Source organism: Camelus ferus, chromosome 30, assembly GCF_009834535.1.
Source record: "Camelus ferus isolate YT-003-E chromosome 30, BCGSAC_Cfer_1.0, whole genome shotgun sequence".
Lineage (NCBI taxonomy): Eukaryota > Metazoa > Chordata > Mammalia > Artiodactyla > Camelidae > Camelus > Camelus ferus.
In genome coordinates, this window is record NC_045725.1 from 25,125,293 (window position 1) to 25,138,865 (window position 13,573).

A 13,573-nucleotide genomic window follows, 5' to 3' on the forward strand; every position below is an offset into this window, starting at 1 on the left:
CTGAGTCCCAGAGAAGTGAAATGCCAAGCGGCATGGAGGCCAGGCCCAGACACCTCATGACGCCTTGTTCTAAACAGTTTCCAACGTTCCCATCCATCCAGCAGCATCCCGGAGCGTGGCCCGGGGGCTCCTCAGAGCGTGAGCCACCAGCTACATCTGTACCTCAAGAGATGGCTTATCTCATAGAAACTGTTCGCCAGGGGTTGGCTCATAAAACAACGCAAGAGGCAACTGAACAGAGCCCCCCTCGAGGGGGACCTGTGCCTGGCTCTGTGACACTGTTTTCAGCGAGACGTTGTATTAGTTGTTTTCGGCTTTAACCTTGAACTCCAGCTGGCTTTATCTTCTCCCACTTATTGTAATGCTAATGCCATGCACAGTGTAAAGGTCACACCTGTGTCTCTACGTCATATGTCATCAAAGTACCGTGAAGAGAACACTATGTGGTCTGTATCAGAAGATCAAAAAAGGAGAGCAAGAGGTGGGCGCTGCCCCTGACGTGGGCGCCCGGCCCCCCTCGAACACGGGGACGGGCCGGGCCCACCACGGCTACCGGAGGCTGACTTCCAGGCCAGGCACACACTGTTTATTGACAGAGAGACAAACAGGCACCTGCCTGGTTTCAGGGTGACTAGGGAGTTTCCAGTCTGGATATGAGAAAACTTTTACACTGTACCCAAACATTCTTTTTCTTTTTTTTTTTTAAAGCCAAAATTAGAAAGAAAACAAACATAGACAGGGTTCAACGTAGCAGGAAAAAGAAACTCAGAAGTCAAGATATTTCATAAGAAAAACTCTGACTGGGTCTGAACTCACCTGGCCTAGAGTCCAGGGTTCCTGTGATGGAGGTGGGGCCTGGGCGTGGACCCCCGGGGCCTGGGAAGCTAGCTGTCCTCAGACAAGTGCCCGGGTAGGAGGTCCCTCCCAGTGCCCACACTGCAGGAGTGGACTGGTTGGACGCTGGGGGAGTGAGAAAGTCACAGAGTTCCCAGAGGAGTGTTTTTACTTTAACCTAGCGGTGCCTTGAGGTGCAATTAATAAGTAACTGCCGAGAGCAACTCCGCAGCGAAGGCACTTAGCCACTGCTGCCCTCTGCCAACGCAGAATAACCTGATACTGTTTACCTGGCCGCCCAGTGACCCGGCCCTCACAGGCATTTCACTAATTAGCATAGTCCCTCACAGCCCCGCCTGGGGACTGGCTGTCACACGCTCCCCTGCATTCCAGGCCTCAGTCTGGGCCCGGCCCTCCGAGCCCCCCAAGCAGCCCGCCAGCCTGTCCCAAGAGCCCCAAGATCTGCCTTCCTTCAGGGGCCCCCTGTCCACCTGTAGGCACATCGGACCCAAGCCTGTCCCAGGGCCAGGATCCAAAGCCTACATCCATCTTCAAGAAGGCATCCTCTGAAGTGGTGTGGGAAAAAAGCTTTTTCGCTTGAAAATCACCCTGTATTGTACTGACTTGAAAACAGGTTGGTCAGCTTCCATTAAGCCAGGTTGTAACTGGAACTGATCGTGTCCATTAACGCACAAAACGCCAACAGTATTTTATAAAGCTGCCAGTCACCATTTAGGCCATGGTGAGTCATTAGTTCATGTGAGATTTATCAGTTTATAAAAGGGACTGGATTATTTAAAATCATGTGAATATAGATTTATACTCAGATTATCGACCTAAAAAAAAAAAGTGTCTCCATGGAGCTCTTGTCTCCCAAACAGTGAAGAGCAAGTTATCCTCCCTCTCACCCTCTCCAGTCCCTGCTCGAAAGAGAGCTGGGATCACGCTTAAGCAAATCAGAGGTAGGGCTGGGCAAGCGATCTTCACCAAAATCACAAAAACACAACTGAAAGAGAACTATTCTTAAGAAAGATTCATGTACCATAAAAGGGGAATTTCCAGAAGCCTCCGATATTAGCAATTCGCTCTTCCATTCCCTTCCTCTCGAGTTTCAAGATGAGATGATGACAAAAAGCCTGACCTGTCAGAAAAGAACATGAAACTCCGTATACAAACGTGGAAACTGGCACTGGTTTACCCTTGCGGGAATTTCCACACCTGCTCTTCCGGGTCGCCAAGAAGAGGAGGAAAGAGAGAGAGAAAGCAAAGGAAACCGGTGCCCCCACTCACCCCCGTTCAGACATAGCCACAAACCCCGTTTTCTTACTTTAATATAAATAACACTACTTACTGAGCACATGTTTTATGTTTCTTGTGGGGCAAAAATAGTTTTTCCAAAGTAAACGTTCTGAAATGACTTTTTTTTTTTAAGAAGCAGAGATAGCTGGGAATTTTCTCAAGACTGGTGCAAGCATGGATGTCTCTCCTTTCACTTTCCATTTTTACATATGCCCTTAAGGCCAACACGCACGGGCTAATTTCAGTAGAATATTCCAGAGCGAGGGGAAGCGCTCCTCCGTCTCAGGGCGTCAGTGGTCATTTATTGGACAGTCCCTTTTTCTACTGGGATATTCGGTACCGTAGGGGAGCCGTGTTCAGGAAACAGAAGACAAAATCCAGTTGAGCAGGGAAATAAGCCAAACAAAAATGGACATCAAGATAAAAAAAAAAAACCACATATGAAAACACAGACGCATGCACATAACCAGCTGTAGTTTCTATAAGCCGGGCTCAATCTGCTCGCCTTGCAAAGATTTCCCTGTACAGTGGGGGACTGCTCACGTGTATTTCTCAGTTTCTACTGGCCAACTCTTAAGGTTTCTACATCCCTTTAAGTGGAGTCATTTACATCATATCCACTTTTTATTTTTTCCAAACTCTCGCCACTTCACTATCTTAAAAATTTTCGTGGAGGTATAATTTACATACAGCAAAGTGAGCACATTTTCTGGGTACAGTCTGATGAATTTTGACAAAAGCAAACGCCCCTGGAACCCAATCCCCTATCAAGACAAGCAGCATTTCCATCCTCCCAGAAAGATCCCTCGAAGCCACTTCGTTTTAAAATTATTTGCATCTGAATGTTTTAGCTTGGAGATTATCAGAGCCAAATGTGTGGGAAGCAAGCCTCACCATCAATCATCTACTGCAAACACAGGTTGTGAAGGTTCTGAAGATGGTGCATGAGCTTGCACAGACACGCCTGCAGGGACAGGCGCCTTTATTAAGTGCCAAGGGGCTTTTCAGGGACAAGCACAGGGGCCCCTCTCAGCAGCCCTGCTGGCAACCTGACCGTGAAATGAGGACCAAGTGGGTTTCTTTTCTGGTTTTGTTCTTTAGGCATCAGGGTCGACATGTTTAGAAAGAGGAAAGTTGAGGCAGGACAGTCAGATCCACCCTATTCTCAGAGGAGTAAATGCTCTGATGAGGAGGGTCCAACCACAGCTCAGAGTGCTCCTTTCCAACATTCTGTTGCAACATCGAAAGAGGAGTTCACATGACCAGGCAAATCAGAAATTGTCTTCACATTTCCTGTTTTCCAAATTTCCGAGGAGACCTTCAGGGAATGTCTGGCCCAGAGTCACACGTTCAGGGTGAGGAACAGTGACTCTACTCTGCCGTGATGTTGCCCTACGGTGAGGGAGGAGGGGCGGGGTGGGAGAAAAAACAAGGCCAACTGTGCTTCTTTTGGGATGGGGGTGGGGACACCCCCGATCCAATGAACCAAAATTCTGGCAGAGGGGCTAGGAGCAGAAGACCAGACGCAGCAGGAGCCGGTCCCTCTCTACTTCTGGTTTCTTAAGAAAGGTTGAGCTACTTCGTCAACATTTGACTTGTGCGTCTTCAAAGCAAAAACAGAATGAAACACGTCCCAAAATATTATGTAGGAAGCAGGTTTTTTTTTTTTTAATCACTTTTCCAAGATGGTACCCGAGGTAATCCTTTCTTAAATCCTCCAGCAATCAAAACAATGTGGTTACAAAAGTTTACAACTTTAAAACCTTTCAAAGGTCACCTCCCTGCCTCACACCCTCTCACATTAAGAGCATAACGGATATTTTGAGTCACACGTATTGTTCTTTGTACATTTGCATTTGGTGAAATCCCTCTTTTGGACCAATTTAGCAAGCAGTGCCTTCGCCTCCCTTGGTGAGTGTTCGCTTGTCTTCTCTCTGTAGTTGTGTGTGTGTGTGTGTGTGTCAGAGAAGTTTAGACTCCCAACGGACAAGATGAAGGTGCAGGCTTCGTCATCTATGTTTTCTTTTTGCTTGAATGGCTTTTCCATCTTGCTTGGGATGGAATTCCTTCTCCTTCACAACAAACTAAGCCCTTCAAGGCTCGGCCGAAGTGCATGCACTCCACCATGCTCTCGGACCTCCTCTCCTCTGCCCCTCCCTTCCTGACCTTTGGTTGAACTGACATACTTCTCCATATTTCAGGCTCAGATGGTGTGGTCTCCACCACCAGACTGTGTTATTGAGGGTCTTAACCAAGAGTTCCCAGGCCAACAGCAAACTGAGACTGTAAGAGAAAGATTGGCTAAATGGAAATCTGAACCCAAGCACCCACTGCTCCAGTGCAGGGGAGGAGAGTCTCACCTCCAAACACAACGCAGGGCAAAGAGCTCTCGGGCCTGGGACCCCGTCTTCCCAGCAGATGCGCTGTGCACGCCAGCTGTCACGGGAGGCCCGAGTGCTTTCTGAGGCTGCCTGCTCACTCCCCCGGCTGCATGTGGAAGCCAACGGTGCTGGCTTTTAGAAACATATTTCTTTCTCTATGAGTAATTTAAAAATGACTCATGCTCTCAGCTTCACCAGCCGGTCCATGTGACCCGCGGTGCTGGTTGAGTGTATCTATAGATGTGTAAACCAAAGCAGTTCTTAGAACACAGATTTCCCCCCTCCCACGTGCTGTTTATTTCCCTCCACTTCACAGGGCCGGAGCGGGGAGGCAGATGAGCTGCCCGGGGCCTGGCGGCTTCGCACTCAGACCTGGAACGGGCCCACTAGGAGGAAACACAGCCCGGCCTCCAGCAGGAGAAAAGACCGGAGGAGGGAAGAGACAGGCGAATGAGCCAATAAACTTACTTCGTGTGAGTAGGTGATCAAGGAGCTCTGAGGAAGACCCATACAAATTGAATACAGTGAGGATTCATATCAACAAAAGCTCCTCCAAGTTCTGCCTGTCTCTGCTCCGGCTGAGATTCAGGTCTAAAGAAGGAGAGGTCAGCCCCCACCCTCCACCACCTCAAACCACCCACCACTTCATTTCTAAAACAGGAAAACACCCCTCGGGCCTGGTGTGGTTTGATTTGGTAGCTCACGTATAGGAACATGTTTTACTGTCTCCAGCTTCACTCCTTCATCCCCGGAGGTGGCTGCGAGGCCAGCCCGGGGCCCTGCTGCTGCAGGAGGGACCTCGGGTGACACAGCTGACGAGCACGCCAGATAGTGCTTCCCACCTCCTCTCACTTCCTTTTTCTATTAAACCAAATCTAAAAACGCACTTGCAAAGACCTCCAGAGTCTGGCCTCTCTCACTTTATTTTCCAGTGCTGTCTGTGTTACCTGCGCGATTTCTCCTTGGCCGCGGCCGGGTAGTGTCTTCACTGGCCCTCGGTTGAGCTGAATCGTTCCCATCCCAGAGCTTTGCCCACTCCCTCCGAACCCCCCGACGGCCTTCAGCACCACCCTCCGTCTCTCCACCCACCTGGCGCCTTGTGACCTCCATCATCAACTGTTCACCCCATCCTCAAACTCAGCTCATCCCGCCGAAAGCCTTCCAGGGAGCCTCCCCCGGCCGTTCACGTGGTCTCAGCGTCTAGGTCGCCTGAACGTCTCCCACACTTCATTTTGTCTCCCCTCCAGCTCCGTTTTGCTACTTGATACACCATAGTCCCGTGTCTCCAGTTTGAGTGCAAGTTCTCTGAGGAGGGGAATCGCAGCAGTGGGCGACTGAACTTCCCAATGAAAAGAAGTAGTATTTTATTTTTGCCAAAAAGTAACGGCAAAGTGTAACATACAAGGTCTTACCGATTGTCCAGCCCTCTGTTTACTGTGACTGCACGTCGGCTGAAAGATAAACTTTACTCTTCATCCTAGTCGGAGGCCATGTGGAGAGGACTAAATGCACTGAATATTTGACAAAATGACAGAAACAGGCAACGACAGGCATTTACACAGCACCGTGTTCAAGCACTGGGCTAAGCATTTAACCAACGGCAATTCACCTGAGCCTCACACTCACTGTATGAAGTAGGCATGGCTATTATCCCTGCTTCACACGGGAGGAGGCAGAACAGGTCACTTGTCCAGAGCCACACAGTCAGAAAGTGCTAGATTCAAGCTCAGGTCACGGGGCTCCAGGCTGCGCTCTTAGGTACTAGGCTATATTCCTCTTAACAGGTGTGTGTTTTTAGGAGCCCGTCTTCTGCACGGATACCTCGTCGCAGTTAGGTACACCAAAAAAACCATCGTCACGCAGGTCCAATGTAAAGAGAACTGACAGTTAGATGTCATCTTGCAGAGAAACTTCAAAAAGAAGCATGGCTTTATGGGAGCTAAATAAACAGCATCTCTGAAGTGGAGGGAGGAAAGTCTGCAGGCCCGTCCTGGGGCCCGGGCAGAGCGGCACTGAGCATGCTCAGCAGGAACAGCAGGCTCAGACCTCTGGGCAACTTTGCTCTAGAATCCCCTTCAGACCAATGTTACTAAACACTCAACAGAACCTTCCCAAATCCTTAATTTCTCAACATAAAGAAACTCAGTACCACCCAGATCATAGCTGCAGTGAGATCTGTTCACTGTATTTTAAATATCATCTCGCAGGCCCACACGTGGCAGGCCTGAGAACTCCAGATTAGGTACAAGGAGAAAAGCCTCATCTTGGTGGTCACATCATGGCAGGAAATGATGCCACCAGCAATTATTCATGTATTAGCAGTTGCTTAAGTACCATAAGGCTTTTAGGGGAAAAGATTGTGAGCCAGTGGTTGGAAATGAAGCCCCATTATTAATGTAGTCAAGCTACTCAGCTGGATTCAATAAAATAAAAAGCCCTGCCCGGACCAGTGTCTGTAGAAGAAGATGCTAAGAGCTATTTTTTAAAAATTTGGTTTTATTGAATCCAGGCTTTATGCGCAGCATTCCTTCTTCCCAAATGGCTGAGAAATCATCCCATGCATTTTAAGCCATTTGGGAGGAAATGGACTTACGCTGTGTCGAGAAAGCATGGCTAGATTTAAGGGGAGCAACTCACAGTGTCTGAGGTGGCGGAAACCTTGGTAGCCCCCGGACAAATAAAATGGCCAAGCAGGCTGCGAAATCCTCTTGTATCAATTCAGTTCAGGTTGAAAACCACTCCTGGGAACCTACCATGTGCCAGGCCCCGAGCATCCCCAGAAGAACAAAATGTAACCCCTGTGCGTGAGGAATTTACAGCCCAGGAGAAGGAAACAGGAGTTCAGGACTGACACACTGGGAGAAGTGTTCTCGTCTGGATGAATAAATTTGGTAACAGCTCTGTCTCTGTGTCTGCACCTCTCCCTGGACTTGCCGCTGTCACTTTTTATGTCTCTGGTTCGGTCTTCATTGTTTTGGGACAGTTGTGTCCCCATCTCCCAGGCCCCAAGCCTCAGACCTCTCTGGCCTGGTGGCCCGCTGGCATGGTCTGTGTGTATCCTTCCAGCCACATCCTTGGCCAACGGCTCCTCCTGCCCCCACTGCCCTGCTCAGCGGCCCAGGTCACGCTGGGCAGTAACGCCAGGAGACCTTTCTGAGCCTGAGTATCTCTTGTCTTTGTTGGCTGCACAGCCTGGAAAGAAGCCACAGGAGTAATTTACTCATCGGGTGAGCATCGGCCCAGGTGCGTCACATTCACCCGCTTGACAAACATTTGCCAAATATGCCAAGAGCCCAGGTACAGAGGACGAGAAAAGGCTCAGTTAGGTAAGACCACCCTCAAGGACCTTCGGGTCTAGAGAAGAAACCAAAAGACCTCAGCCCAAGGGGAAGTGTAAATAACAAATACACCGTATGGCAAGGTTAAAAAAACAGAGCTGACTCCCAGGGAGGGTCTAACTGAACCAGTCAGCACTGAAAACCAATCCCCAAAAGCGCAGAATTCTTGTGCCAGAACGCCTTCCAAGCTGTGCCGTCTACCGTAGAGCAGGCTCGTCGCCTTTTCGTTAAACTACGGGCCTTAATCCAGTGTCTTGTACGGTCAGGGCTGCAGGCCCACTGGACACAAAGCCTGTGTGAGGACCCGCTGCTGACCACGCCCCCCCCCCGCCCCAGGAGGGACCGTGAGAGTGGCAGTGACGCAGGGAGACTGTTCAATACGATGCCCCCGAGAGACAGGCACTGGGACACAGGGACATCAGGAGGAGCCGAGGAGGAGAGCGACAGCTCCAAGGGAAAGAGGAGGATGTTCTACGGAGGAGGAGAAACCCGGCCAAACAAACTTTGGATTGAGCCTTGAAAGATGAAAGGGTTTCTATTTGGGGAGAATTAAGGGGAACACTCCAGACTGATTAGCTGCCAGGAGCCCCAGGGGTGGTGCAGGGATCAAACATGCACACCTGACTGGCTCTGGGATACGCTCTTGGGCATATAGGGTCACAGCGATGTCCCCACCATCACACTGTCACTTCCAGTTCTCCTAAAACCCCTCAAAGTCATGTCCTGCCTACAGCCCCGATTCCTCCCAGCTCCCTTCACGTTTACTCCTTCCAGGCTCCTAGGATCCTAGTGACGCCCTTCGCCAGCTCACAGGACTTCCCAGCAAACCTGGGTTTCCGGCTCATCTTGGCTCCACTGCCCTTGACTCCCCACGGTGGCATTCGGAGCTGGTCCTTTCACTCCCATTCCTTCTGTCAGCCATTGTATGTCAAGGGCGGAGTGTCAGAGGAAACAGTAATACTCAATGATGAAAAACACAGACAACAGCTACCAGCTGAGGACATTTGTATAAGGTAGGCTAACAGTCACACGCCGAGAGGCTACCTTACCGTTTGTCACTCCAGCTCTCCCTGGCTGAGACCATACAATAGAACTATGGACAGTGCATGTATATATTATATATACAAACAATGAACTCTAATGAAATACATTTTGGTGGGAAGTCATTTCAGAGACCAACAGTATCATAGTGAATTGGTACTCCTCAGAAAGGTGTTAAATGGGGGTAAGTAATAACAAACCCAACACTGGGCAGATGATCTAATTGTATTGACCTTTGATACCTAACCGAGGGGAGACAGGACATCAGACTGGTTAAGTTTGGGTAGGAAAACGTTGAAGACCACAGCCTATGGAATGACGCACTCCTTAGAGCGTGGTTTATTTATCATACTGGTTGACCCCCTTACCTCCCTCTCTTCGTTTTCCTTCCTCCCTTCTGCAGAGCTAGGCACTGGGCTAGAAGCTGAGACTCCAGAGAAGAATGTGGTCCCTGCCTTACGGCGCTCACATGCCAGCCAGGGAGACTAGCAGCTCCCAGGTCCTTACATCGCCACGTGATAAGGTGCTATAACAGAGGAATGTGGGAGATGCTACAGGAGCACGGGGAAGGTGGCACGTGTTCTGAGTGGATTTTAGTGGACTCTCCAGCATAGAATTCTATAATAAGTATTTCTTGCATGTCTCCTTGCTGGGGGGTTAGCAGTCTTTCACAATCACTTATTCTCATTCTTTCTCCTTTTCTGTCTTCTCTCCCTCTCTCCCTTCCTTCCTCCAACATCTATTTATCTCTCTCTCTCTCTCCATTCATCTAACTGTAACATTTTAAATTATGTAGCTTCCTAAGACAGGCTCCTGTCCTTGCTGCAGGGACAGCCTGGCTACCAAAGATGATTTTGCTTAAGTGAAAGCTGACACAGGGAGCTGGAGTGTCTTCTCTGGGGGTCTTTAATAAAACAGGATTCTTCTCACCTGTCTGAAATGATTAGGTGGTCCTGCCTAAAGGCAGCGGGGCTGTCTGGAGGACTTTTCAATAGCTCCTGTACATCCTTGTTTCCTTCGCTGCCAACAGCCTCTAAATGTCCTTGGACCCAGAGCAGCTGCCACCCTTTCAGTGGCTGCCCAGGCTAAAAGCTGAGGTGAGGAATGGTGGCCCTAGAGGGTCCATTTCCACATCCGTAGAGGTCACTGTTGCAGCCCTAATAAACACTGCCAGCTCTGCACTGAGATTCACGCCTGGGGGACAGTCACTCATAGCTGACATCTGGAGCCAAAAACCCATGAGCTGCTTGGACTCAGAGTTTTGTTCTCTAGCTTGCATTTTCTAATGCCTTAAAGCTCCTGATCTGTTTCCAACTGGAAGGAAATGGAGACTGCTCCCTTCACTGATAAATTAATTTGGCCTCTGTAGCATAAATTTTCACAGGTTCCCTCATCTTCTGTTCAGTATAAAGTCTTCCTGGAACGTCAGGGCTTTTTCGGTGGTCTGCATACCCACGGGAGAGAAAAGGAAACCTGAAGGTGGCATCTAGGACCATGCTGACCAATGGTTATTGCACCTGCTCTACTGGAATCCCAACCAAAGGGGCTGGCCACCCTCAACAGCTGAACCTAAACCACAGCGTGTCCTCTAAACTGGAGCCCTCAAATCCTGGGGCCACCTGTATCCTCTGAAACCTTCACTATTTGTACTTCTGTTTTGTACATAAAGAAACATAGGTACAGATGATAACGTGAATGAGCGGATATGAAATCTATCAGGCTTGTCACAGAAGGCCAGTGCATTGCTGCTGGCAGTTGGCTGGGCATCAGTACAAAGAGAATTATACCAATCAGGTTCCTTCTTCCAAAAACTTAGAATCCGAAGACCACCCTTTCATCAGGTACTCTTGGTAAATAGACTGTTTGAGATGGTTGGAGAAGGGTTAATTTCCCTTTGAGATGTCAATAAAATATTATAAACTGACCTTCTGTAGGATTGTCTCGTTGTGATCATCAATGTTTTCTTCCCTTTGGAATTCAAAGTGAACTTTTTTGTATAAATCTGAAATCCATGTTTTGCCTGCGGATTCATAGCCACTTGTGATGTGGATCTATCACCCGCCAATGGGGAGAGTTCAATGCATACTTCCCAAGTTTTAGTCTCCATGCTGGCCTAATGGGTTAAAAAAAAAAAAAAAACCCTTAATTTCAAAGATCTAGCTTCAAAGATCTGACCCTTTAACCTTTCAGGAAGTGAAAGGATTTAAACAGCCTGCTGATACGTTTCGTAGTGTCCACCTTGTAATTCAACGAGCATGGTTTCAATGAGCCTGATTCACGGCCCCGGGTAGGGAGGTTAGGCGATTCTGATGAATTCAGATAAAGTGTAATGAAAATGCTTAGCAACTGGGGGCCCAGCAGGGTTCAGAAGGCTTGCGAGAGAAAAGCACTTATAATCATGAGATGAGAAGGGATGTTACTGACAACAACCAACAGATTGATAACGTCCTTTATTCTTGTCTGAGTCTAGTTAAGTGCACTCACAAAAGAGCTACACAATGCAACGGGTAAAATGAAACTGGAGAACCTTCTGGAAGAAAGAGACTCAAGTATATATGGTAAACATGCTTCCAGTTCTAGGAGATGGAGATAATACGTATAATGGATGGAACAGAGATTTCAACTCTGACCTGTAGCTGGGCTAACGCATCCAAGGCACAGATGATTCCGACTGACCCCCCACAATGCAGAGTGCTGGGCTTATTCACGGTCTACGTAGTTAAAAACCTAGCAAATGAATGCAATCTCCACGAACAGCTTCTAAAGACAGATGGAGTGCCTCCCCACGTAGTTACTTCATGCATCCTTCCCTTCACCGACTCACTCAGTCAGTATTACTTACTCGGTCATTATTATTAGTCCTCACTCATCTGTCTGTGGAGCAGGAATGATGCAGACATTAAACATGCCCAGACTACTTGGCCCCAAAGAGCTGGTGAGATGGATCTTGTTGTTTAATCAAAAGATAATAATTTTCCCACCTTAGATCTTCAGGGAGCCAAGGATCATGCCTTAGAGTAGGGAAAATGGGAAGTGATGAGTTCTAAACCATCAATTCTACTTGAAAATGTAAAAAGCCTTTTATGAGGTCATGAAGGCAGAAACGTCTATCTTTACGGTGCACGAATGGTGCTCAACTCAGCACTCTAGCTCATCTTCTAGCTCATCTTTTTCACCATTATCAGCATTTCCACCGGCTCTGCACAGGATGTCTATAAATAGTGATTAAAAACTGGGGGGGATGGGGGGCAGTGTATTGTCTAGCCTGAAATTACCTTTCAAAACCACAAAAAGTTTAGCTCCGATATAAAAGTTGGGATCAGTTGTTCTCTTTGTCTTATTCCTGGGAGAAATGAACACATCTAAGATGAAAAAAATTCCATTTTAGCATATATCTTATGGGCTCCCTGCTAAAATACACAAATGTTAAAAACACCAACTCTGCCTGAACATTTTGGATGTTATTTGTTTAAACATGTTTGTTTTCTTACTTAAGCTAAAAATATCTTCCCCTAGTGTTTCTGAAGGGACGTTTAGACTAAAATAAAAATAAAAATAAATGACATGTTTAAAAAGTTATATTCATCAGACCTGGAGCAGAGGACAAAAAATGGGTACAGGAAGTGAATTTTAGGACCTATGCAGTGGTTTTCCTATTTTGGTTGCTCTAAATAGATGTGGAAATACAAATTGAAAGAAAAAAAGTCCATCCCCACCCTGTACACGTGAGGAATGGAAAACTACTCCTCATATTGAGTTAAGCTTAGAAATAAATTAATATATGTCCATATAAAAATGCTTCCTGTTATTACATATTAAATATTTATTATAGAATATTGTCTATGATCAATTTTGACTTACAGTTCCCTTTTAAGTGAGAAAAATATAATAAGAATTTTAGCATAGAAAGGGACATTAGACCTAGAGTTTCTTCCCTTATATAATAGAATCTTTTATTAGGAATGTCTGTGACTTCAGGAAGTCCATAAATTCCCTTAAAATAGTTGGGTAAGTTTTCTGTTTGTGAATTTTTCTGGGGAGAAGGTACATAGTTTTAGTGTAACTCTCGAAGGAGAAACATATATGATATTTACTATCATACACACACACACACATACACACATACATTCATTTAATTCTTTATAAAACCCCTCCAGGGAGTCAGTGCTTTTTGACCCTCATTTTACAGGTAGTAAATTGAGGCCCAGCGGAGGTAAATGCCCTGTCCAGGGTCACATGTCAGCCGGTGGCACAGTCCATTCTAGCACCCAGATTTCCTGCATTCTAGAGTAGCAGATGTTTCACTGAATACTAAGTGGCCCGAACAAGACTAGGAACCCAGAACGTTACTCTCTGAGAAACAAGACTGGGATTCAGAATTTCTAGCAGGTGCCTCAGCAGGATGGGGGGTGGGGGGTGAGTGGATGGCCCTGTTTGCTTTTTGTTCTCGTCTCCCTACTCTGCTTCTCCTGATGCATGTCAATGGGTCTCCTGTCAATCACACTCTAGTCTAAAGTTAAGCACCAAATTGTACTTTTCTTTTGCGAGCCAACTAAAGGATGAACATCATTTTCCATAATTGGTCACCTAAAGGGGGGTTCTGTGGCCCTCCCTAAGTGTAATCACATCTCTGACACCTCCGGCAAAACCTTGAATTTCGTGCAATTCCATTAGGAACCA

At 47.4% G+C, this 13,573-nt stretch overlaps 1 protein-coding gene across 2 annotated transcripts in view; it reads right to left on the bottom strand.

The window, feature by feature from the left end:
- Window positions 1-13,573, bottom strand: part of BCL2 (BCL2 apoptosis regulator) — a 158,632-nt gene that overhangs the window by 28,238 nt on the left and 116,821 nt on the right. The window contains exon 3 of one of the 2 annotated variants that reach the window (XM_032470582.1): window positions 10,819-11,006. The exons of the other annotated variant lie outside the window; for it this stretch is intronic. Coding sequence (XP_032326473.1) covers window positions 10,819-11,006 — 188 coding nt within the window. The remainder of the gene's footprint in view (window positions 1-10,818; window positions 11,007-13,573) is intronic. 2 annotated transcript variants of the gene reach the window in all.